Below are 26,820 nucleotides of genomic sequence, written 5' to 3' on the forward strand. Positions count from 1 at the left end.
CTTGGTCCAAAAAGGTTGGAAGAGACTAGCCGGGAGGCCATGTCATTACAAGGTTGCAACACCGTGTCCTGACGTGACCCCGGTTCCTGCTCCAGATGCAAAGGTAGGCCAGCTCCTGCCGCTCCAACCCGGCCAGTGGGCAGGAGCCTGTGGCATGAACAAGCTCGGAGACGCTAAGCTTCCTGGGGGGCAGGGCCGGGCACCGTGCGGCCGCAGATAAAGGGAGGGTGCACTGGGATTACTAGAAACAAAATATACCTTGGAGCGGGCTGTGAGCTCTGCTCCTTGAAACAGTCATGAGTCTGAGATAAGGATGGGGCTCACCATTTTGCAAGAAGCATCAGGAGCGCAATCTCGCTAAAGCTTAAAATCTGCACCTCCAATGCAGAGAAGAAAAAGAAACTAACGTCGATGGAGCACCTGTCCTGGCATGCCTTCCACCCTCTGGGCTGAGACAGGGCACCCCCAGGGGATGGCATGGATGTCCCGCCACCTGGTACCTGGATGCATTCGCCTGCCTACTCTCCCAGCCGCCCCCCACACATGTACCTTTCTGCAGGATCTCCAGATGTTCCCACAAGATGTCCCCAACGAAGTCCGGGGCCAGCTCCAGGAAGCAGTCTTTGCCCAGCGCACAGAGCGCGGCTCCGTTCATGCAGAACTTCTGGAAGTCCACGCCCTTCAGGCTGAACTCGTTGACAGCCCACATCACCCAGTCCCGCACGTGGGTCTCTGTCCACTGCCGGGGGTCTGCGGGGAGAGAGCACAGGAGGACCCAGCGCGTCAGGCCCTGAGCTCTAGCCCGGGCCTCGGAGAGGACGCCCGGGACCCGAGGTTGATGAGGATGTTCTCTGGTTGAAAGATCCGGGAAGCATGAGCCTGCAGATGCATGTCATGGGGCACCTTCCTCCTCCCCGTATTCAACTTCCCCACCTCCTCAGCTTGCCAGCTAGGAGATTACAATCATCGGCCAGAGAGAATGTTATCTACCCTCCGTGCAGACAAGTTTTCCAAATTGTCCCATCTCACGGCCCGATTCCCATTAGACTTTTTTTTAAAATATATATTTTATTGATTTTTTACAGAGAGGAAGGGAGAGTGATAGAGAGTTAGGAACATCAATGAGAGAGAAACATCGACCAGCTGCCTCCTGCACACCCCCCACTGGGGATGTGCCCACAACCAAGGTACATGCCCTTGACCGGAATCGAACCTGGGACCCTTCAGTCCGCAGGCCGACGCTCTACCCACTGAGCCAAACCGGTCAGGGCTCCCATTAGACTTTTTGTAAAGCCCGGGACAAGGAGCAGATGAGCTCTTGAAGAGCAATAATAACGAAGTCAAGTTTGTTCTGGCGGTTACACTCACCTCTCCCTGCTCTTTCCTCCTACAGGGTACTTGAGACTGTTATTCTTAATTATTTTTATCTTAGCTAATTATGGTTGGTACTAACCACAGCAATTAGTGACAGTCGGTTGCTGGAATGGTACTTAGTAAGAACAACATGGTTAGGTGCCTGTATTAAAGTACACCCCCTGCAAAGTGCGTCCATATCACAGTCCTGGCACTGCCCGGCTCCACAGCACAGACTCTGCATGATCTTCCCACGTGGCCTGAGCTTTCACGTGGCCACACCAGCCAGGACACCTGGAGAACTCAGATGGCGGCAGGTTGCAGAGCCCACATACCTGCTCTCAAGGTCACCCCTTCAACGGAGCAGGCTGGTGGGGATTCACTTTATCCCGCCTGTGACCCTAAGAGGATGCTGGGCGTTGTTGTGGGCAGAGGCTGTGGCAGAGCAGCACACCTGGGGAAGGTGCAGATCCATTCCCAGGCTCTGGCCGGGGCCTGGTTCCCACAGGGCTGGAGGCCTGTCATGACCGCTCTCAAGGCAGCCTTGCTCTTACTCAATAGCACAGTGTTCTTCCTGCTCGCAGCTATTCAGGAAATGTTGCTGCGTGAAGGCTTAAGTGTTCCCCGGTCAGTTCTCCTTTCTGACAACCCCAGTCCCCTCACATTCCTGAATACACCCTTTCAGAGGAGAACACCCAAGGATAAACACATTGCACCACAGCACACGGGCAAGAACAGAGCCATCAGGACATTCCAAGAAGCGGAGCTCAGGGAGCTCACCCAACAGCAGCCCGGAACGGCTCTGAAACAGTGACTTTTCCAAAGTGTCTGTATATGGCATCATTTGAGGAGCTTCAAAGACACTGGTGTTTCCAGAAATTGTGATTTCATTGATCTGGGACACGGCCCCAGCTGGGGACTTTTTTTTTTTTTTTAAGATCCCGCATTTAATGTGCAAACAAGTTTGGGAACAGCATTCTACAACCAAGGTGGCAGCGAGGAACCCGAAAGATGGAGAAGGTCAGCCCGTGTGGGCAACTTTCCAACAGACTCCGCCACACCCTGGAGCTGCTGGCTGCAGCCACGTCTGCCTACCTCACACTGCAGGTGGGAAAACGAACCTCCCCTAAAAGCCTGCTCCCAACCTCTTTCCCAAGGACAGAACATACCTTTTGGGATCCCCAGTCTTTGCTGCTCTTTGGAGAAACCGCTGAAAGTGGCTTTCAATGCCTGAGACATCATTTCTTTGCTGCTTGGGGTTAGTAGTGGGACGTCTGCACATTCCATATCTGTAAGAGAAAACATCACATGAAGAATCAAAACTAAATAGGTGATGGCTCAGTCTGCAGTGTTGTACAAAGAGTACATCATTATATTCTACACCCAGATTAATATAATGATATATGTCCATTATATCTCCATTTAAAAAAATAACTAAATGGGTGATTAACCACCCATCCAATAGAATAGGACATGAGTGGTCTGGAGAAGGCAAACTGAAAAAATCACTCTACGAACAGCCTCCCAGGGCCAGGTAAAGTTTGGTAGGCCCTTAAAAAAAACTGACTCTTGCCTAGAATGTCCTACACCCCTGGTTAGCAAAGTATGCTTATTCTTTCTGTATAGCTCTACTAATTCCGCCACAGTCCCTATTTATCCTTCATAATTCACAGGGAGGATTAATGTTACTATGTCCTTCCAGTTACCTATGAAAAGGAAATAATATCCATCCATTCAACAAATAATTATTTAGCGCTTGCTATGTGCAAGGAATCCGATAAGCAGACAGAAGTAACCCCCTCCTCCTGAAGTTGGAGATCAGATTCTGGCAGGAGATACGGTCATTAAAAAACGATTTACACAATTAAATGTCCAAAACGTTACAAAGGGCTTCAGAGATGGAGAAGATAACATGTGAACCTCTAACAGGAATTCCTGTTGGTCTGGAGAAATCAGAGAAGGCCTCCCTTAGGCGAAGAGAGAGACATTTGACTTGAGATCTAAAGGATATATAGAAGCTTAAAAGAGAAGAATATTCTAGAGACCAATGGTTCTCAAAGTGTGGTCCCCCAGACCAGCTGTATCGGCATCACCTGGAATTTGTTGGAAATGCCAATTCCCAGCCATTCTCCAGCCTTCCTGCAAGAGGTGGACCTGGGAGTCTGCATTTCTAACACAGAATCCAGGTGATCCTAACGACCATTAACATTAGACTACAGTGATCCTAGATAACAGGGTTGCATCCATGAAGGTCATGATGGGGGAGGAGGAAAAACTTGGCCTATTTTAGTGTCGAAAGATCTGAAGCTGCAGCAGAGTGACAGAAGCCAGTTGCTTGGGATGACGTTAAGAAGGTAAGCCAGGAGTGTATGAAGGACGTTACAGTTTTATCCTCAGTAGACTACAAAGTCAATGAGAGTTTGATGCAGGGGAATGACATGACCACATTAAGATCACCTTATGGTGATTCAATTGTTTATTTGTCAAGGAACTGCCATACTGCTTTCCTCAAAGTGGACACATGATTTCAATTTCCCACTAAGAGCGCACAGGAGTTCCAAAGCTTGCCAACACTTACTACATTCTGGGTGTGTTTTTATTGGGGGGTGGGGGAGGAGGGAGAGGAAATAGTAGCCACCCTATCACACTGTAGTCTTTATTTGTATTTCCCTAATGATGCTGATTTATATTTTCCTAATGAGTAATGATGTTCCCTAATGATTTGTATTTCCCTAATGGTTAATTAATGATTATTAATATTTAATCATTATTCCGTGTGCTTACTGTCCATTTTTCTATCTTCTTTGGAGAAATGTCTTTTCAAACATTTTGCTCATTCCTACATAGAGCTGTTTGAGGTTTTCTTGTTGCTGATGTTCACTGTTAGGAGTTTTCTATATACCCAAGAGTTGCACACAGGGTCTCAAAAGGATATGTGTACTCTTGCGTTCACTGCAGCATTATTCACATTATACAAAATGTGGAGGTAACCCAAGTGTTCACCAACAGATAAATAGATAAGCAAAATGTAGTATATGCACACAATGCAATACTATTCATACAATACAGTACTATTTCCTTCCTTAAAAAGGAAGGAAATTCTGACATACAGAACATGGATGAACCTTCACATTATGTTAAGTGAAATAAACCAGTCACAAAAGACTAATGATATGAATGACTTAGAAGAGTCAAATCCATAGAGAGAGAAGGTAGAGTGGTGGGTGCCAGGGCCTGGAGGGAGAGAACAGGGAGCTGCTGTGTAATGGGGACAGTTTCAGTTTTACAAGATGCAAAGAGCTCCTGAGATGGATGGTGGTGATGGGTGCACAACAGTCCACATAACTGTCCACTTAAAAATGATGAAGGTGGCAAATTTTGTTATGTTTATTTCACCACATTTAGAAAATGGAAAATATAAAGAAGACACCTTAGCTGCTCTGTGCAGGAGGTAACTATAAATGGATGTGGGTAGACTTGTTAAAGTTATTAGCTGTGGTGAGAGATGATGGTGGCTTTGACTGGGACGGTAGCAAGGCAGATAGGGTAAGCAAACAAAGTTGCAGTGCATATAGGAGGTAACAGCTGTAAAGCTGATGTATGCAGGTAGGAGGGAAGAACGATGTGTCAAAATCTGCAGATTCACAAGTGTGTCGCCCTTTTCTGTACCCACATACATCTTTCTCTCTTCAATGTTCAATCCTTCTTGTACTTGCCGACCATGTTCACAGCAAGGACACATAATATGGCTCGAGTCTACAACCTCCTGAATCGACCTCAAGCACAATTTCCCCAAAAAAGTTAATAAGCAAAGAAATGTCACGAGAATTCCTCCTGGCCATCCTGTGACCTTCAGTGACCCACTTTATTGCACTAACTTCCAAAATCCTCTTTTTCAGCCTGTGTCTCCAGGGTATCCTAGGAGACTGGCTTACCAAAGGGCTGAGTCCCGGGCATGGCCACAGTAGAGGTTCCTCAACTAGCCATCTCTAAACCCTGGCGAGTCAAAAACTTCCATGGCCACACGCAATGTGTTCTTGGCTGAATGACATGGAAACATAGGAGGGAAATGATGACAATGGGCGACCTTTGAAAAAAAGGAGGCGACATGTTGCTTTTGAACGTCCAAGTGAAGGGAACTGCATTACAAGAAAGAAGGGCAGCCAGCACCTTCCCTCTGCCTGCTTTGTGCTTTGAGCTTTGAGGTTTGAGCCAGGCTGTCAGGACACAGCTCAGAGTCCATCTGCCCTGGAGGCACAGCAGCTTCACTCAGCTGCTCCCAGGCCCTCCAGGGAGCGGGGATCTGAAGATCTGGGGAGTGGAGAGTTTGGGTTGCCCTGGGACATGCCCAAAAAAATCTAGTGGAAAAATCAACATGCCTGCAGGAAGGTTGACAAAATGATGGAAAATCCCAGATTGTTAGAGGGGGGGAGGAGAGGGGGAGGGGATACAGTGTTGATTATGTAACATTCAACCCTTCAAACAATGGTGTCATCATCAAATGAGTCACTAAGAAACACATCAGGGCTCTCCCTTTGTCCCTGCTCCACACGCCCTAGAACAGCTAAGTGGCAGGTCCAGAAATGTCTCCGCTTAGAGCAGTCGGTTTTGCTTTAGAAAAAGAGACTATTTAACCCGAGAGCATGTCATCTGAGAGAAGGGACAAGGGCAGCCTCCCTGACTCCTAGCACAGGGGCGAGACACGCAAGTCCGTCAACGAATGTCCAGCGAACACCGTGTTTTCTGAATGTGAATCAACTTTCCTTCCCTTCCCTCCCGTCCAACACAAATCCGTGAACTTCGACTGTGTGGGTTGTGGGTTGTGCGTTTGTTCCCTCCGTTAGATTGATGACGCGATGAAAAGGACTTTGCTGATGGCGGAAATTGGCCAGGACAACACATGTGGAAAATACAGGCCAGGCCAAAGGGACCAGCCAGGCTTCTGCTGCAAACGGGACCTGAAGGAGGAGGCTGGCCAGGAGGCCCAGGCACTTCCTCACAGGGCAGCGTGGGCAGCCTGATGCCAGGGCCATGTGAAGGCCAAGGACAGCAGAAAGCCTGAGGAAGCGGTTTCCTGGAGCCCTGCTCCCTGTAGCTCCGCCTACCCCGGCAGCAGGCTCTGGACAGGACCTCTGGGCTCACAACTCTCCGTGTAGGTTTTTGCTTCCTGTCGGGGAGCCGGCCTCTCCAAGTCTCACTTGTTCTCTGTGAGGGAAGCAGCTGGAATGACTTCTGCCTGTCCACCTCAATGCCAGCTGTAAAGCCTGGCCCACATGTGGGCGGCCGCAGCTGCACGGTGCCCACGGCTCTGCCCCCGGTTGAGGCTCAAAGCGCTGGATCTCCTGTTAAAGTGCTCCCAGCCCAGTGATGGAAGCCGCCCCCGCACATCTGGGACACCTGCCTTTGGACTTGAGCTCAGGAGAGGGCATATCATGGCCCTGGGACCCAACGGATTCAGACAGGGGAGTCAGAGCTTTATCCACCATTTTTATAAAGGGTGGAATTTTGATGTTGTTGTTTTTTTTAAAAATCAAACATCCTCTATAAGGGATTTTCTTTTTCAGTAGCAGTGACACTGCCTTTAAATAATGATGAATAATCACATTCAACAGTGGATACTGATGTAAATATTAAACTCTTCTCATGCAAAATGTGAACGCAGGGTGTGTGTGTGTGTTTCTTTTTAAATCAAACATCTTCTCTAAGGGATTGTCTTTTTCAGTAGCAGTGACACTGCCTTTAAATATGATGAATAATCACATTCAATAGTGGATAGTGACGTAAATATTAAACTCTTCTCATGCAAAATGTGAACGCAAAAATTCCCTCTAAGTTGCGAGTTTATGACTGTGGCGGGTCCATCAGTTACAGGGAACAGCCACAGTAATGAAGTCATCACGCAGGTGGAGGACCTGACACGGGGCAGCCCAAGCAGGCATCGCTATTCTCACCACACTCGCTCTCAGGTCTAATTATAATCCTTTTGCATCAGGTACTAAGTATTTCTCACTGAAGGAGCAGCGCCGAGAACTCAGTCAATGCCTCCACAGAAATCAACTAATTGCATTTTATGGACAAGAATGAAAACTGCCTTTGTGCTCATCACGGTCATGGTGATAGCTTCAGTTCACATAACACATCTGTCTCAAAATGTCTCAAAATGCTGAACACCTGACTACGTCAATACAGGGGGATTCCAACCAGCACAGTGCACTAGAACCTGGGAACATATATACATTACAAGTATATCAGACTTCTTACTGACATCACGCTTCAGGACCCTAAATAGGAGTTAGTGTTTACAAGAATCACCCTAAGTTTCTGAGAGGAGTTGTACCACAGCTAGTGCATAAATACAGGCCCCGCCGCCTTAGCCTTAGCGAGGCTGCAGTGTGGAGGCGGAAACGAGCAGGTAGCGTTCCTTGAATCCGTAGGCGTATAATGAGCCCGTGGCCTTTTCAATGCAGGGAAACATCTGCTTATTTTTCACTGTGGCCTCACCCTGAACAAAAGCCTATACGCCCGGTGGATGTTTTAGCTCACATGTAGAACAAGGTTTCAATTCACTTGTATGTAACTCAAAGTGCAGGGCTGTTCAATGTCAGGGGCGTTCCATGTGACTTCTCAACGCTGAGCGGCTCACAGAGCAACAGGGTTGCACAGAATCTGAGCCCGCAGTGGGGTTTGTCCTGGGAGAGGTTCAAGACATCTGGCCTTCTTGACCTGAGATGGTCCTCCTCTCTCCATCCTCAAGTAAGTGGCAGGAAGGACTGGAGCATCTGGGATGAGGGTGAGGCCCTGAGGGACACAGCTAAGGACCGGGTGCACGTTTCAGCGTTTCAGTCTTAGGCAACCACTGGGCTGGCCAAACCCTCGCGATGGCCATGGCGATATTAGTGGTGCCTGCTGGGGATTGTCCAAGCAATGGCAGCATGAAAGAAAAGCCAAGCATAAATCATATTCCTTCCCTCTGAAAACTGCTTTAAGTCCACCAAGACCCTTCCCGTACACTACGCCGCATACCCTCACAACCTGAAACTTCCGAGGGGCCTGAGAAGGTATTCATTACAAGATTCCATTTCATAGACGAGGGAACCAAGATCCTAAGAGTTTAAGAACTTGGCCTCAAGTCCCAGGGCTGGGAGGGTCCAGGCCAGGCTGGAACCCAATCTTTCAACTCTTAGGTCCAATGTTCTTCTACTCTCCCACTGCTGCTGCAAATAGGAATCGACCCGAGATCCAAACAGGCTAAAATGTTTACAGCTGAGAGAAAAAAAAAACACAGGACCTTCAGTTCTTATTTGAAAATTAAATACATTTGAGGAAATAATTAAGAACTTAAAACCGCTCCTGGATTGAAGAAAGCCAGAATTTCACGTGGCTGATCCCATAAAGACATAAATAAAAGCCATGCAGAATCATCTGTAACCTTTTCCCCTCTTGGGACTGAGGGTAATGAGCCTTCCCTACAAAGAGACACAGGTGACACACCCACCTGGCTCCTTCCCTGTCCGTGGTCACCCCAAGTCACCCCCATGGGCAGCCGTGCACATACTAGAAAGTGAGTTAGTTACATAGTCTCACTGAAATGTGTTTCTTAAAGAGAAAGGAAACCAAGAGGAAAGCTTGTTCATGAGGGAGGATAAAAGAGCACCTGTCACAGATGGAAAGGCAGGATTCTGACGACAAGGAAGAGGCACCTGCTGGGACGGGCACTGGGCTTGACTTGGTTTGCTGGTCAAAAGCCATAGGTTCTTATCTTGCTGTTGCCACTAATGTGATCACGCTGGGTGAGCCACTCGGCGCCCTGCTAAAAAGAGGTCTGTGGACAGGGAGTGTCTACATCCCGCATAGGGTTTCAAATTTTTCATTATGACAATTCTCAAACACATACCAAAGTGGAGAGAAGAATACAATGAATCTCTACCCAAAATCGATCAACCCTAACAGTTTTTATTTTATCTCCTCCACACACACACACACACACACTGAAGACCTGTGAAGCCAATCCCAGACAACACATCATTTCACCTACAGATATTTAATTGTGGTGGCGGGGGGGCGGATATCTCTGAGATACAGGAGGGTCATCATGGGATAGCTTAGGAGAGGCAGATAAACTCGTGGAAAAAGAAAAGAAGGCTTTGGACTCCTCTCCACGGCGCTGACATCTAGCTCTATATCGCATACGCAGGCCCACACGGGAAGCGACCCTACCGTGATCTGGAAAGTGGAGAAGTCGGATGAGAGAGAGAGAGAGAGAGGATTTCAAGGGAGGAGAGTGAGTGCTGCCTTTGACACCCACGTCCTATAAGCAGGAGGCCCCAGGGATCATTCTCCCTCACGGTCCCCAGGAACCTTGGCTTTCACCAGGAGTGTGCAAAAAGGCTGGGATTCTGGCAAGTACCCCAAGGCGGGTGCCAAACAGCCTAGAACAAGTCCCGGTGGAGGAGAGAGGATGCCTTTACTCATTCAGATCAATAGAAACAGAACAGGGGCTGTGGCCAGTGACTGCTGACTGACTCCGGCGCGGACTGCCCTGGGCAGTTGGCACTGGTCTGTAAGAGGCCTTCCCAGTGAAAACACTACCATCTCAGAAGGATGTGAAGGGACTCTCTGCAAGAGTCTCTCTTGCCTGTTCAACGGGGTTGGAACTAGGAATGAAAGGACCAGAAAAGGGTCCTCTTTCTCCTCCATCCTGATCCCAAATCCTGTTTCAGGCCCCGGGAATGTGGCGGGCAGAGTTGGCAGCGGAGGGAGCTAGCGCAATCCAAATGCTTCTGGCTGAGGTTAATGCAAAGGAGGGAAGGCGTGGCCCTCCTCAGCCCCTCAGCTCTGTTTCATAAACTTAATGATGTGACAGAGCGATGAGGGACAAGCGGGACTCTTGGCTCAGGCAAGACCTAAGCAAAAAATGGCTCAGTGCCCTCGATGGGCCAACCAAACAGTCCATCGTGACCCCAAATAATGGGACACCATGAGCCCCCAAAGAGACTCCTATCAGTCAGGGACACATGCACCTGGGCTTCTTCCCTTTTCTTTCTTTCTTTCTTTTTTAATCCTCACCCTGAGGATATTTTTGCATTGATTTTTAGAGAGAGTGGAAGGGAGGGGGAGAGACAGAGAGAAACATCAATGTGAGAGAGATACATTGATTGGTTGCCTCCCAGGTCAAGCCTGCAACCAAGGTGCATGCCCTTGACCGTAATCAAACCGGGGACCCTTCAGTCTGCAGGCCGGTGCTCTATTCACTGACCCAACCCGGGTAGGGCTGCCCTTCTCTTAATACCCCACCCCCTGGACCTCACCAGCTCATAGGAAATGACACCAAAGAAAGAGAAAGAAGCTGCACAGAAAATCCCCAGTTCACCCTCTAGGGAACTGACACGGAAAGCGCAAGCCTGTCTCCCATCACACCGTCTGGGTTCTGCTACCTGCACACTGTCCCTGGGGAACGCAGGCTGCTTGGGTACAACCTGTCAACTCGGAGACAAATGCCTCTACTCAGTGGGAAGCTGTCCCAGGACAAAGGACGTGGCCCTCCGGAAGGCAAAGCAGGCTTCTAGCTGCCCCGGGAGGCCGGCCTCGGCCCTGCAGCCAGGCCTGGGAAAGACGCCTGCAGACAGGCTGGGCGCTCAACATCTGTAGGAAGTGACTTCAGTCCTCTCCCTTTTTCCCTTCACCCCCCCACCCCCGCCCCAGCCCCCAAAAGGCGTTTTAACACATTATTCCCACTGAAGTCCTGAGGATCTGGTGACTCACCAGGCTCACACATGGTTCCAATGAGCCCTTGACCATTACATGGTCGGGGAGCAGGAAAAACAAATGAAAGCGGTTGTAATTCGGCAGCGCCGGGGTTCAGACCTGCCAGACAAAAGGGATTGCAGGCATGTTCCCAAATTCGTTCAGGCACCTGACATGCAAAAGCTATTTTTAATCACTGGATTTATTTCTTTCCTACCCCCTTCACCATCCTCCACCTCAGCAAATGTTTCAAAGTCAGAGCGAAGCCCAAATCAATCCCAGGTGTTCGGGGAGGACCCAGCGAGGCTCTTCCGTTCCAGGAGCGGAGCCAGAAAGCACAACTGCCCCCTGGGTCCTGCAGCTACACTTTCTGGTTCTTTCCTTAGAACAGTTCAAACCTCCCACCCTCACCACGGAGCGAACGGCCCGAAAGAGGAAACATTTGAATGAATGGATGACCCTGCCAGAAGGACTCCTCACCATGTGAGTTCCCTAGCGGCCCCGGCTGGGAAGGTGCAGGAGATGGGTCTCAGAGATCGGCAAGACGGGGCATGCTGTCCTCTAGGATTCTGTACCTGCCCCACAGTGAGGGTTCAATTAAATGCTTGTGAAAATGCCAAAGCCTAATACATAGTAGGTGCTCAATAAATTGCTGGTGATGAACTGAACTGAAACACATCTTGTAAAACATGAAGATTTTTTAAAAACCCCCATAAGATTTTATTTCACAATGCTTAGAGCAAAAAGAAGGAATCTGGCCATTTCCCCAGGTACAACTGAGAAAATGAAAAGAAAAAGAAAAAAGGAGATCCTGAGACATAAGTGGAAATTGACATCCCCTGAATCTGGGTCTTTGTTTTAACAGAACAAACTAATTTCTTATCTATTCTGCATCCTCTGTTCTGCTAAAGGGGAAATTGTTCTGTCGCAATAATTATCTAACATATGTGTTCTGCCATGAAAACACCTCACAGCTACAGGATCCAATGGGCCTGAGATCCTTTGGGTTTTTAAAACTTACTAAGAGTGCCATCGCAGACTGAATATGACCCAAAACAAAACCACAGTGTTGTACTCCAACCTTTTCTCTCTAGGCCTGGAACTGCCAAGACCCAAGCTGCCCTTGTACCCCAGTCATTCGGGTGCCCTTAAATGAATAACCTCTCACAATTTAAAAGGAGGTTTTAACTACTGAGATTAGGATTCCCGCATGTGAGGCCCACCTCAACAGAGCACTTTAAAAGCTGCAGTTCTGAAATGATCATGCAGAGCCCTCTACAGAGCGCTTCCCATGGTTCCAACCATGGCTGCATGGGTGATCACCGTTGACCCCCTCCACACCGGGCATCCCAGAGCAGTGTGATGACAACACAGAGCCGGGCCTGCAGGTTACTCAGAGGAAAGCGAGGCCTGGGCCCTGTCCACCAGCGCTTGGCAGAGAGCCACGGGCATGCGATTGGTCCTTTCCAGATCCTACGCCTCGGAGGGAGGGCAAGCTCCTGCCCGCCTGCGACTACAACACTCTCAAGGTCAAAGGCTTTTGCTGCCAGCACGGCACAGGATACCCCACGCAAGAAGAGCACGGGACACATCTGACATCTTGCCGTTATCCAAGCGCCCCCTTCCACTGGTTCGCATGGCAGGTCTGAGGCCTCGCTCCCCGAGATCCCGCAATGGGTGATGCGGGTGACTGGGGGAACCAGATTCCTTTTCATTTCACTGGATTCCCAGCTATAGTTTTCAGTCCTGCTGTCTGAGTAGAACTTTCTGTTTTAGAAAATATTTTCTCCCATATTCTCATATGATCCTGAACAACAACCAGGTTTGGGGACTGTCTTCATCACAGACGTGAAGATATTGAGGCGCACACAGGTAACCAAGATCAGCCACCCAGACCCTCAGACAGGAAACCTGAGGCGCACACAGGTAACTTCAGTGGTTTAACCAAGATCAGCCACCCAGACCCTCAGACAGGAAACCAGGAGTTTCCTACCCACACCTGCTGGCAGAGTTCAAAGCAGGGGAGCAGAAACAAGTCCCAGTCACCAACAATTTATTGAGCACCTACTATATAGTAGGCTTTGGCATTTTCACGGGTATTTAGTTTAATCCTCACAATGAACACAGGAATATTTCTTTTCATTGTCTCCGTCATGTTCACTACAGAGAAGGTTCTCTCTGGAGAAGGGAAGCACCTCAATCCCAGGACTCTCTGCTGACAGCAGCTGCGACACCCGAGCTCAGGGCTCCACCCCACATAGGACCCAGCACCGGCTGCATGGGCACTTGGTCCAGGGCCAAGACAGGCATGGTGGGGGCTCCTGAGCGTCACCAGGCAGGCTGAGCTGGGCAAGGCGGAGGGCGAGGGAAAATGTGGGCAAACAAATGGAGTAGAGCCCGTTTATTTGGGCTGGAAGAGGCAACGTTTTTCTGCACTTTTGAACTGTTTTCTCAAGGCCTGCCTCTCCCTCCCACGCAGGAAACAAACACAGAGACAGGCCTCTTCAGAGTGGCTCCCGTCGCTGAAGGCTGCCCGGGAAAAGCAGAAGGACAAGGTCAAGCGCAAGGAGGGAGGTGGTGATGGGCTGGGTCCACTGGCGGCAGGTAGGAGCTGGGAGAGGCAACGGTGGGAAGGGCTGGGTGAGGACCAGAGAAGGAGGGATGGCAAAGCAGCAAACGGGGAAAGAAAGGAAATGGCAGGGGAAGTGACTATCAGACCATTTCAAACCAGAATAAAGGGACACAGGGGACTTGGTAGAGCCAGCAACCTACTCCCAGTGAATGGTGTGTTCAGAAAGTAGCATTTTCCCATCACTTTGGAAGGGAAATTCTCTCTCGACTTTCTTATTTATTTATACACTATACAAATAATTTTTTAAAGCAAAAAAGGGCCATTTTTTTTTTCCAATGGGAAAGAGCCTTGTTGGAGATGAAAGCCAGTCTTCAAAACGCCTCGGAGGAAACTGAACCCCATGTCTCGGTGCTGCGGCAAGAAAAACAAAGTGGACATTCTTCCTGTGTTCTGAGGCTTCTCATGCAGATGTGTTTCCTTTTAATAAATAAATCTGGGAGAGAAGGAAGCGCGCGCTCGCACACATTCGCACAGGGCAACTGTCTGATTTCAACCCGGGGAAACCACAATGAAAAGTAAGAACAGAGGAGCCCGTTTTCCCAGCACAGGGACAAATCCCAACAGACCAACACACTCGTCAAACATCTCCCACCGGAGCTTTCCAAGTCCACAAAGGACTCCCTGCTAGTGAGTAATGACAATCCAGGCAGGGCAGGACCTGGGACACAACCGCCACACCCTCCGGAAAGGCCTGTCGAGGTCTCTCCTCACAACTCCTCACTTAACATGTTCAGTCGCTGCCTGCTCTTCCGGCCACTGAATGTCCCTGGTGGACGGCAGTACTTATTGTTAAATGACACACACTGAGTTCAAATCTGCCTTCTTATGAGTTCTAGCCATTGGGCCGAGTTCCACTGGTGGAATCCGCGTGGTACAACTTTAATCTTTCCTCATCTACCAGCTTTTCACCCTTTTTCACTGATCCCTCTGTTATCACTTCTGTCCAGGTGTTAAAAAATCCCTTGATTCCTTCATGATGGCATGGTTTGGGCCATTCCCCCACCCCTAAGCAATCCTGTAAGCCTATGTTCCTAAGAAGAGTCTCTGAGCATCCTAAGTGAACCCCACCCTTCCCAGGAATGATATGGGGACACGGGGGGTGGGGGGAGCGAGGGGGGGGGCAGCCATCCTGCTCCATCCACTTCTGTTGGTGCAGACGAACACTCACTTTTCTAACAGCCACTCCCCAAAAGCCACCCATGCACCATGCACGCCAGGCCCCTGCTCAGGCGCTGCCAATGAGCCATGTCGGCACCACCAGAATCCTATTAACCTCAAGTAGAGCTTTACATTTATCTGTATTAAACTTCACCTTGTTCTGACCCATGTTTCCACATGTAGAGGTCATTTTTATATCATGAATCTGTCTTCGTCCTATGAGCTTTGCACCATCTGCCACTTACTAAGTAAGCTTCTGGCATCCTTCTCTTATCAGAGCCCCTGACAAAAACGTTAAAGAGGCAATGACCAAGCTCTGAGCCCCATAAGGTAATACCAGAGACCATGCATCATTCAGACACCAACGTTAATCAAGACCCTTTGGGTACAGCTGCTCAACCAGTTACAAATCCTCCTGGCTTGACTATCATTGGATCCACACAGCCTCGTCTTGGCCACAAATACATCACAGAGAGATTTGGGCAGAAGCTTCACTGGAGCCAGCTGGTCTACCCGTCGTGGAACCTATTCTTCCCTCAAGTTTCTCACAGGACAGTTGAGGAGAACAGCAGAGCTGGGATTCAGATCTCTGTACAGTGTGTGTGTGTGTGAGAGAGAGAGAGAGAGAGAGAGAGAGAGAGAGAGAGAGAGAGAGAGACACTGAGGGAGGAGGGAGCAAGAGGAGAGAGAGAGCATGCCTAACACTCAACTGCTACAGCCACTCTGCTCCCAGAAACAATGGGCGCTTAGAGAACAATGGTCGCAGACGAAGTCTTGGTCTATTTATATCTGCCACTGTGGGTCCCAGACAGGAGGAACTGGAAGTCTGCCCTGTACACACAGCTCCAACTGGACTCGAGCTGGGAGGAAGATGAGGTCACCAGGAACACGGCCTGCTTAGGAATAGGCTCCCTTTTCTCACATGGTTTCTTCTTCGTCTACAGGATCTCTTCAGCCAAGTCGTTAGCTGGGCTGCTGCTAAAATGCAGCCACTGTGAAGACGGGAGGTCAGAACAGTAACCACTGCTCAGCCCAGCCCAAAGCCGTGAAGACCTTTCTCCACAGAGTTCAAAGGAAGGAGGGGATGTCAGGGGACTCAGCAGTAGATGGATATCAACTCTGTGGCCCCTGAAACAGCAGTCTCACAGGGCCATTGATTACACATGGGTAGGGCACTACGGAAGAGCTTTTCCCTGGGCAAGTTCCTCCTCCCCACTTCTGTGGAGTATCATAGGGGCCGAGAGCTGAAATGCAGGACTTTGTGCCTCGTGTCTCGGGGAAGATCTGTCTCCCCTTTATTTCAGCCCCTTTGGACAGTTCCTTCATAAAGTTGGGGGGACAATTTTAATCCTTCCCGACTGTGCTACTTATATTCTTAATCCTCACTGAACAGGGCCCGCAGTGGCCACACAAGCCTCTGACAGACACCAAACTGAAAAGGAGCCGGCCAGGGCCAGGGAAGCAGGCGTGGGGACACAGGAGTGTGCCCTCCAGGCAGTCATCTGCTGCATGGCCTCCTGCCTTCTTGTGAGTGTCCACCAACAGCCCTCAGCAGGACTGGGCAACCGAGAGAGCCACAACCGCACCCCCTGGATCCCATCCCACCGTCCCTCAAAGGCAAGACACTCGGGGCTTAATACAGACATCCTCTGAAGAGTAACTTCAGTTCCCGCTGCTGCCTACAAATTCCTGGCACCAACTTCCCTCCGTGCTCCTGGAAAAGCAACACTAAGTAGGCAGCGAGAAACCTACACATGATCACTGTCTTCCTTTCCATGTAGACAGCGTAGGTTATATTGCAATACACTAGGCGGGTGATGGCACCACATTCATAGGACCCAAAGGCAGGCACTTCCATGTCTTATCGTTTAAAAGCTTAAGCGCAGAGCATGCGTGGGCTGGACACGGCTGGGGCCAGTGCAACCAAGGAATGGTTCAGAGTGATGCCTTGTGTCCCTTCCACACTCCACACTCTCTCACTGACTTCACAAGTGCAGGAGTCAAATGTTTAGGGCTCACCTCTGTAGGGTGGTCTAATGCACCGGAACCACCAGCATAACTGAGGTAACATGGGCAAGGCCACCACAAGCAGACACTCCTGTGCATCTTCTGTGCTAAGCAGATGGTGGAGACCAAAACCTTCTGAATACACCAAACTATGAGGGTCCAAGTGGGTGCTCGGCCCACCCCACCTGGTCCAGTACTTCCCAGAAACGCCGCTTCCTTGACTCCTCCCCCCCCCCTGCTTCCAACAAGCTTCCCTTTCCAAGGTCCCTGCTGAATCACCCCAGTGTAAGTCGTGGGAGCCACGTGGGAGCCACGTGGGAGCCACATGGCAAGAGCAGGGAGAAGCCAGAGACACACACTGCCACCCTGAAGCCAGGCTGACGTCAAAGATGCAAATCTTCCCACCCAGAGTGTTTGGCAAGTTCATGAGTCAGCCCATCTCTGCACCTATCATGGTCTTCAAAAGCGCCTGCACACCAGCTCAGTGCACCCCAAAGCCATGGCCCTGCCCTAACATGGAGCAGCTGGACTGCACGGCATCAGGCTCTACATGCTCAGTAACTCATGAAATAAAGGCCCCACTCCGTTCAGTCAATCCAAACTCATGTCCGTAATGAGGAGTCAGGAATCCTGTTGCTTTAAGGGATTTAGGTAATAGTTTCAGAGTCCCAGCTCACGTTTCCTGAGCTGCTAAGGAGGTACTTAGGATCCAGAGAGATGGCCACAAAGGGATTATGGGTATTCTCCCTAAACCATTAAGTTTACTGCTAAACCTATCTTTGGTGGCTACTCCCAAGTTTGTCTAGACCTACCTAATCTCTCATTTTGGCCCCTACATCTCTTCAGCTTTGGCCATTTTCATGGCCTTAAGCAGCAGCTGTCACTCTGTCACACTGGTCTCTGCTCCTCTGAGCTACCCTCACCGTGGCCAGAGGATGCACCATGCTCTCCCCAGAGCCAAAGCAGGAAGAGGAATGCACAGAATTTTCTATGAAACTTGAACAACTTCTTGGAGGGATGTGCTCCCCCGCTGGCTACTAGGATGAATGAAGAGTCGGTTCCCTGGGGAGAGGGGGAGGAGCCAGCTCTGCCACTGGTCCCACACCATCCCCCCAAGGGATTGAGATATCACCTCGTTCAAACCCTTCCTTTTTTTTAATAATTTTTATTTCTTAAAGTGTTAAAAAGAGTATTACATATGTCTGCTACTATAGAGTTTTATACAGAGCTTTATACCTATAGTTTGATTGTACAGGGAAAAAAATTTCACAATGCACATATCAACATATTATTATGTGCTGCAGTAAGTAAAAACATTAACTTATACTATAGGACACTCTGCATCTACCCCTGTTCATCAGTCTATACTGGTCCCCATTATCTGTCCAAACCTCACTGGAGCAGTCCCAACCTGACCGGGGCCGTCCCGACCTCAAACCCTTCCTTTGACCAACAGAGAAAATAGGCTCAAGGGGGTGACACCAGCTTGCCCTTGGCCACATGGTTACTAATTCTAGACTTCGTCCCTCCCTGTCTGCTGTTTTTCTTTCCTCTACACCACCGTGTTTACTTATACATAGCTTCACTGCTATCGAGCTCTGGATCTTCATTCTGCACAAACACCGCACCTCCCCAAGTTCATCAGAACCACAGAGAAACGACCCATCCTAAGATCTAACAAACACGACAGGAATTTTCAGCCCCCGGGTGCCACCTGGTGCCACTCCAGGTTACCAGTTTTCAGTCATGAAGATCAGGCGCAACGGTAGACCTTTCTTTTGAGCAGAGATGCCAGTGGAATACCAGGGGTGGTAAAGCCAGCAATCTCCAGTTGCAGGACACCAGTCTGTGCAAATGTGAGGGGCTCTAAAGTGTGAGGTGCTCTCCTACCCATCCAGGAAGAGTGAAGGCGGCAGTACACTTCAGTGATCTAGTGACCTTCATCTAAAAACACACCGATGGCGAGAACAGATCGCCATCATAGCATTCACAGGTTCTGTAACTTCCACCCCAGTCCCAGCTGTGCTGCAGGTAGGGGAACGGAGACACAGTGACAGGGTTGAGGGGATCCCGCAAACCCCACCAAAGCCAGAACATGAAATCCGTGGCATCGGCCTGTACGTTGAACCTGACCTATCTAACTAATGAGGCCATAGGTGCAACTCCAAAAGGCCATGTCCGAGGGTCTACATGCGAATGCATTTAGAGGTCAGGGAGCGAAGGGTTCCAGGAAAGATATACTTAGCTGTGAGCTCCTTTGGCCTCTGCAGATTTGTTTCTCTCCTTTCAGAATGGGCTTCTTCTCATGGCCCCTAACACCTAGATTAGGATCATCTCGCAGGCCCACTGTGGCACAGGGTCTGACCCACGCTGGCACAGAGAGCGGACAGTGTCAGATGCCTCCCCCTCCCCGTGCCCCCAGCGGCAAAACCCAGAGGCTGAGAAGTGGCCGGGCAGACCCAATGTCCTGATCAATGGCTGACAGGCCCATGGGTGGCGAGCAGAGAACAAGTACTGGATGCCAAAGGAGGCAGGAGCAGAAGCCACTGTGTGCCTGCCAGCCTGCATCAGGTGGGAAAGAGAGGGGCTGGGGTGCGCAGCCCTCCTCCTCCTGGTAAATGGCTCTGCCTGTCAGGAAGCCATTAGGAAATTGCAGCCGCCACAGCCTCCAGCTCCGGTCTGAACACGGTGCTTGCAGCTGGGGAAAGCGCTCATTATCTCCGCCCAGACTTACAGGAGCTCACTACACAGTGGCACCTAACCAAGGGAGCCACCGGATAAAGCTGAGCGGGTGGGTGAGAGAGGGGGGTGGAAAGGGTCCATAGAGACTGGGCGATGCAGGGAGCTCCCCCAGGCATCGCTCGGGGCCTCAGGCGCAGTGCTGGGCTCTGTCAGGAAACACAGGTCCACTTCCTCACGCCCCCTGCTCCGCAGCCTCACCCCCCCCCCTCCCGGCTTTCCTTCCCTCAAAATGACCTACTGACTGCTGGTGGGTGTGGGGTCTCGTTGGAGAGATTCACATGTACTGGAGTTAGACATCAGCGATGTCTGCACAGCTCTGAGAATGGGCTAAAACCACCGGAGTATGCACTTTCAAATGGTGAAACTTGTGTTACATGAATTGCATCTCCATAAAAATAAATAAATTTAAAGCAGATCCAGTGAGCCACGGGCGATGGGCCGAGCAGTGTGAATAGGGTGGTGCCTGGGCTGGGCGACAGGGAACCTGCACTTGGGAGGCATCCTCCAGAGGGAAACAAAGGAGAGACAAGAGCCACAGGCTCGCACCTGCTGCTGCTAAGACAGGAGGCTCCGAGATGGAGAAGAGTGTGCGCTGGGTTCCGCCGGAAAGGGGGTGGGAAAGACCCTGCGGGTGTCCTGAGTGCACAGGGTGAAGGAGAGGAGGGGTCAGGGGTCACCAGGGAGGGGAGCCTGGTGGGAAAGGTGGGTCCATTCCCCGAGGCAGACACCTGGTCTCTACCACTTCTGGGATCACGGATGTGGGGATGAGCGGGGCACAGATTCTAGGAGACAAGCAGGATACCTCAGACACCCCCCTCCCACAGGTGTCCCCCGCGCAGGCAGGCCAAGCTCTGATTCACAGCCACACTGCGTTTTCAGAAAGAAGTCCCCATCACACCTGGCTCCTTCTAGAGGTTTCTTGCCCAACCCTTGGGGGGAGACAAAGGAAGGGTAGGTAGGACAGGGCCTCCTGCAAACACACACTCGGCCAGGCTCCCTGGACTTGAGCCGGGAAAGGTGCAGTCACCGCGCTGTGACCAAAGGGATCTTTTGGAAAATTCTTTCCCAAGAGGGGTTATGAGTTCTGTCCCCTGGAATGCCCCAGAGCAGTTCCCATTGGCTCCCTGGCCCTGACTCAGAGGGAGCGGGCTCCACCCTCAGAAATAAACTATAAACTGACCTGAGGAATAGGGGGGAGGGTAGGGGAGGGGGGTGGCTGTGGCTGGAGAGAGCAGGAAAGAGGGGCAGGCGGAGACGGGGAACAGGGAAGGCAAGTGCTGACTCTGGTTCGGGGAACACACCAGGGACCGGGGCTATGGCAGAATTCAAGAGCGACATCTCTGAGCCTCCCTTACACACCACTCCAGTTGGGATTCAGCCTGCCTTGGCAGCCAGCTCAGTGCTGCTTTATAATATACCGAATTAGTCACCGGATTAGCAAGCACATTTACACACATTGGCGCACAGCTGTTTAAAGACACAGGATCCCCTTTTTGAGGTGCCCGATTCTGGCTGTAAAGCAACCCCTGCGATTGGCAACGGGCATCCTCCGGCGGTGCCCGGGGTTCCTGCCGACGCCTTCCGCCCCAAAGCGCTTCGGGGACAGTCTGCTGGGACGGGGAGGGTCTCAGGGGCCTTGGCCGGGGCCCAGAAGGGACAGGGGTGTGGGGAAGAAAGCATGGACGGTCCGAACGGATGCACTGGCCTGGCCCTGGACGGCAGCCTGGCTCAGGAAGGGACAGGAGGGAGGACACAGTTCCAGTCCTGGCCGGCTGTATTCAGCCGTCGAGTTTTCCTGCGAAAGCTCAGATGCCCAAGTCACTCCCAGAACAGAAAGGGCTCCAGGGCAAAGAGGAGAGCGGTTAGGCAACCATGTCCAGATAAGGACGATTCCAGTAAAAGGCCTGGTTCGATGCTTGGGAGCTGGGAGCGAGACCTGCCCCCTCTCTCTCAGGGCTGCTAAGGGTGCGTGAGAGGAAGCCATGGTGACCCTGGCCGCAGGGCCTGCTCTGGCCCGCTTGGTGATGGGGGTGTCAAGTGGAAAATTTTCTGTAACCAGGTTAACAGTAACCACAGTTTTAACAACCACCGAAGTAATAACAGCCCCGTCAGCTGAACGTTTGTACAAAATACGGTGCCCACAAGATAATGATAAAAATACCGTGCCCTGTGGCGGTGCAAACGTATTTTACAGGAATTCTCTCGGATCCTTACAAGAACCCTGCCAGCTCTTCGCTACGAAGGATTAGAAAAAGGGAGGCTTTGGGGAGTTAAATACTTCACCTACGGACAAATCAGCAAGCACAGGACTTCAAACCCAGGGCTGTCTCCTCTCCAGAGCAGCTTCCCATCCAGGGCACCGGGGTGCCTGCAGTGAGGAATGTCTTGTAACCAAAATAATGAATGAGCGGCTGTGTGATTCAGGGACAAAGATTACTTTCTAGGGAGCAACCCCAATGCAAATCCCTTCCCTCGGACTTCGAAGCTTCTTGTTATCTAAATTTTAAGATTATAGAAAGAAACATGTGGCATAAACAAATGCCCCAGATGAGTATAAGAACCAAGTACCGGTTACTGGAAAAGGTCAGTTGCATTTTAGGCTCCCTTAGCAGAGGGACTGTGAGAAGATTGGCAAATAGACTCATGGCTGGTTTGTAGAGGAGGAGCCTATTATGTATCTTACAGCAGCCTTTTCAAAATTCAAGTATCAATTCCTTGGCATCGGTCCGCTCATAAAAACACTGAAAATATTCTCTTCGTACAAAGCCAGGCAGTTGGGGACAGGCAGGACTCCTCTCCGCTCCTCCCTGGCCGTCTGCAGGAGCCTGTGCAGCACAACACAGCTGATCAAACCCTGGGAAGCCAGGCCAAGCTGCCGGGGCCCAATCTCATTTCACAAACGAAGTCACTGTGTTGCTCACCCAGCACCCAACATCCTCTGAGACAATGCAACCAGTCTGGAATTTCAAAGGTCTCCCATCAGCCCATCCATCACAGAACAGTATGGGTTAGGGCCTGAGAGAGCCAGGAAGCGCCTCTGGGAAGCCTTCAGAAGTCCAGAAATAAATAAATACATACACATCTACTTTTTTAAAAAATCTCCAATCAGAGGTTAACTCCAGGTGCACCCTGTCGATACGGAATCATTCCGTGTGTGTTTGTTTTTCTGCAAACATTCCTATTGCATCCAGTGGCCTCAAGGCCTAGACTCGTCCCTCAGAATAGCCCCTCCTTGGAGAATTCTCAAGCCCCAGTGGAAGCTCTGACTTCATGCCTCAGTTTAGCAATCTGGACAAAGGAGGCCAAAGCGTGCCCATTCTGTGCACAAGTTCAGTAAATTTAGTTAGCCACTTTTCATTTGTCCACTTTGAAACTGGAAATGCAAAGTAGACATTATGTGAACTTACTTTTTTTTGGGGGGGGGGAGGGAGCCTCTCTCTCTATTACACATCCCAATGGTTGATATTTATAGATATCCTGAATGTTTTCTGCCCTATCCTCACATCATGAGTAGCCTAAAAGGCACTCCACACAGAAGAATGTTCCAAGAATCAAAGCCTCAGATGAGAATACCGGCAAGTTTCCTCTAGGAACTGATTCTGCGTTTGTAGGGCTTTGTAAATGGAAAGATCGAAGTTCCCATCTGTGACCTGAAAGCCCTCTGATGGGGAAAATTCCCGGAGCCTTTCCAAGACCCAATCTCTTCATCTTTACTGGGTTGTTTGAAGAATTCGATTGTTTGTGTGAAACGCCTTGCTCAGTGCTTGGCACACAGTAGGTGCTCTTATGTTTCACTGTTCTCTCTCCCCCCAACTGAACACAGACGTAGACAGAGACCAAAAGCAAGTACCAGCAGTTTTGAAGAGCATTTTGGTTTCCATTAAGAGGTGAGAAAGGTGTGAGATTGAACTCTTGATCTTCTGTGAAATCAAGGATGCATTTCCTGCGCGCGTGCACGCGCACACACACACACATGCACACGTGACTCACCCTCAGAGAGTCCGTATGTGCTCAGAATCACAGCTCTCGCTAATCCAATAACACTCCTGGCATCACCCAGCGACTCCAGAGTGCATTCTCCACGTGAACGCATGAACTCCCCCACTGTCTCCCAAGAAGGGCAGCTCGCTCACGGGGAGCGCCCTTTTCCCAGAGGAGCACAGAGGAGATTCGGAGAGGCGGAGAGGAGGCTATCACCTGGCAGCTCAGAGCAGAAGCAGACTCAGGTGCCCTAATTCTCACCCAGGCGCTAAAAGGAAAAAGGGTGGCCGCCTATAGGTGGGCCTGCCTGGCTGTCAGTCCAGAAAATGTTCAAACTATACCCAAGTGGGGGAGGGGGGCAGGGAGGGGGGCATGAGCCAGAGGCCTGCACACCCGTGTGAAGAGACACACTAAGATGTGCTTTACAAGCCCAAATGTTCCTGGCATCCAAGTTAGTGCCCATATACAAACATGCACACATAACGCTGTTATCACCATTTTTGCTGCAATCAAATGAACCCCACCTCTGCTTACCGAACCCACCTCCTGTTCCCCAATAATCCAGAGGCCCCCAAGGGCACTGCTGGCCACTTAGCATCACACTCACTCCCATGGAAACAGCAATGTGCCAACAGGATCCTGCTCAATGTAACAACCTGGGGTTTGGCCTTGGGCTGCTCTGGCTTCCAGAGTGAAGCAAACAAGGAGGGAGAGGGCTTCGGCTATGGCAAGAAGCGACACATTGTATTCGAGGGATAATCTAATACAACTTTACTAAACTCTGTGTAGGTACCTGGTGCCATAGCAAATGCCCCTACTCCAAATAGAAACTAACAAGGGGCGGGTGGGGGGTGGGGGTGGGGGGGATTCAGGCATCTAAGGTGTCATTATTTCTTATATGCTTCTTTCCCGCAATATGCAGTATGAGATTCAAAGATTTGGGGTGTTTTTTCTTTTTCCTGATCTGCTCCTGCAGTTACCCGAAGGTCCTCCCGGTCATTAAAGTGGACCTCGTTTGCTAAAGAGTAAACTGAGGCACGGAAGACCATGCGCATATATTTCAACGTAAGAAAGCAGAGGTGGGATCAGAACTTCTTTTCAGAAGGCGAAGGATTAAAAACGAATGCGTGTCTCAAAGTCCAAGGGCAGCCTCCACCAGAGGGAAATGGCCTATCTGTGAGCCGCCCCCGAAGTAAGGCATGTTTTTTTCACTTCTTGAGAAGGGACTAACTTGCCATCTTACTGAAAGGCTGGCCAGGGCCTTGGCAGCACGGAGAACTCGGCGAATTTTCTTCATCCTATGTCACGGCCCACTTAGAGCTCAGTTAATGTACGTGGGATCGACTACATATAAAATAAGTAGGGAAATCTGTCTCTAGCAAAAAAGGGAAGGATGCCTGGTTGACAGTTCTGATCTCAAGCTAATGCTTATTATTGTTATTATTATTATTACTATTACTACTATTAAAGTAAATGCACCATGTGCTCATCAAGTCAAAGGAATGTTTAAAATGTGGGTGGCAGAAAGGAAATGTCGGGGGGGGAGGGTAGAGAAATCTAGCTTCATGGTCTAGCTCTGCCATGTACCATGTGACCTCAGAAAAGCAGCAGCGTAGCTGCTCTGCAATCCCCCTGCTTGTAAACAGTTGAGAACTCCAAGGATTACCAGGGGGCTCGAATATGGCACAGTCTCATGTCAAGCGGTACAATGCTGCCGATTCTAGCCAAGCCTTAAGTGAACTGGTACACAATCGGCACCCACGGACCTCAGCATTTGCCCAAATTCAACAAGCACCCAGCTGTGTGACCTTGGACAAGGTGTTTAACCTCTCAGTTTCATCATCTGTGAAATGGGACTGTTAGGAGAAAATAGTAAGGTTCTTGGCAAATTAGTAAGTTAACACATTCAAAAGACAGCACCCAATAATTCATGGGAAAGAAACAAAACACAAAGCTAAAGATGAGTGGGTATGAGATGAGCCTACAGAAGTACCCGTAGGTAAACTCTACCCTATTATCAAGGGCAGTTTCCCCCCAAACGCGCATGCTGATCTTAGGTCTCTGCTTCTGAAAGAAAAGAGTAACCGTGATGGGCCTGTCTCAAAATGTAGACATAACATCAAGAAAATGATGTTCAGATAACGCCTGCGTGCGAGCGATGATGCTCTCTCACTGCTGCAAAAGCAGCCTTTGAAAAGCTTGCCGCCCCTCAACACACACGTGTAGCTTCCCGAGCAGATGGACAGAAGGCGAGGGAGCCCAAGGCAGGGGTAGCCTGTCTGTCCAGGCTCTGCGGGCAGCCTGGGTCCAGACACCATTCCCTAAGCCGCCAGAAACCAGTGGGGCCTGGCCCATCCCTCTGCAGGAGGCAGGGACCTGACTCCGTGGGGATGTCAGGAAGAGGCACGAGGAGGCTTTTAGCAGAACCAGGAGGGACTGTTGATGTACAGGGCAGTACATTCGGTGAAATAAGCTCTCTGCGCAGACCACAGGCTCAGCCCTGAGGATGCAGCTGGGCCCGGCTGCCTCACCTCCCGGACCCCCAACCTCCACCTCCTTCCTCCAGATCAGAGCCCACGCTGGAGCTGCCTTCCGCTGCAACCGTAGCAGAGGCCTATGGAGAAAGGAAGCTGTTTCATGGAGGGCGACCAAGAGGAAGGCCTGACCCCGGGCCCTGGGTCACCCCCAGACAATACGCCGGTGTCTGGGTGTCTGTCACTGTAAGCAAGACCATGGACAATGTCTAACGTCTCTTTCCATCTTTTTCTGTGAAAGGCAACCTTCACGGCTCCACTCAAAATTCCCCCAGGTAATGGAATCGTGATGAACAGAATTGGGGGATGAACACAATTTGGGGGAGAAGGCAGGTTATGTTGCCAACCACTTGAACGACAGTCCCTACTCTCTGGAGGCCTTCATTATTTTCAATGTGAGAGTCATAAAATTTCAGTGCTCAGAGCAACCTCATAGGCCATCGTCCCCAGTTGATTTCTTTGACTCATGAAGAACATGAGGTCCAAGGTCACAGGGATAAACAGTCGCAAAGCCAGGGCTAGAATCAAGGCCTCCAGATAGTGGCAGGCCCCCCGGAGTGGCCATCCTATTTATTCCGTACACAGTATTTATTCCTACAAGGCTGGCGGGTCTCCCCTTATCACCCATGAATTCTCATGACACCCTAGGCCTCTAATTGCTATTCGAGG

General features: G+C 50.3%; 1 protein-coding gene across 3 annotated transcripts in view; it reads right to left on the reverse strand.

The window, feature by feature from the left end:
• The window catches only part of ETS1 (v-ets avian erythroblastosis virus E26 oncogene homolog 1), a 138,218-nt gene that overhangs the window by 33,275 nt on the left and 78,123 nt on the right, over positions 1-26,820 (reverse strand). For 2 of the 3 annotated variants that reach the window (XM_014536440.1, XM_005862251.2), the window contains 2 exons: positions 2,523-2,642; positions 550-750 (listed from right to left, as the gene is read on the reverse strand). In XM_014536440.1, the coding sequence (XP_014391926.1) occupies positions 550-750; positions 2,523-2,642 (321 nt within the window). Of the gene's footprint in view, positions 1-549; positions 751-2,522; positions 2,643-11,115; positions 11,218-26,820 lie in introns of all 3 variants that reach the window. The other variant, XM_014536441.1, reaches the window with a different exon arrangement.

The sequence above is a fragment of the Myotis brandtii genome, unplaced genomic scaffold (assembly GCF_000412655.1).
Source record: "Myotis brandtii unplaced genomic scaffold, ASM41265v1 scaffold1617, whole genome shotgun sequence".
Classification (NCBI taxonomy): domain Eukaryota; kingdom Metazoa; phylum Chordata; class Mammalia; order Chiroptera; family Vespertilionidae; genus Myotis; species Myotis brandtii.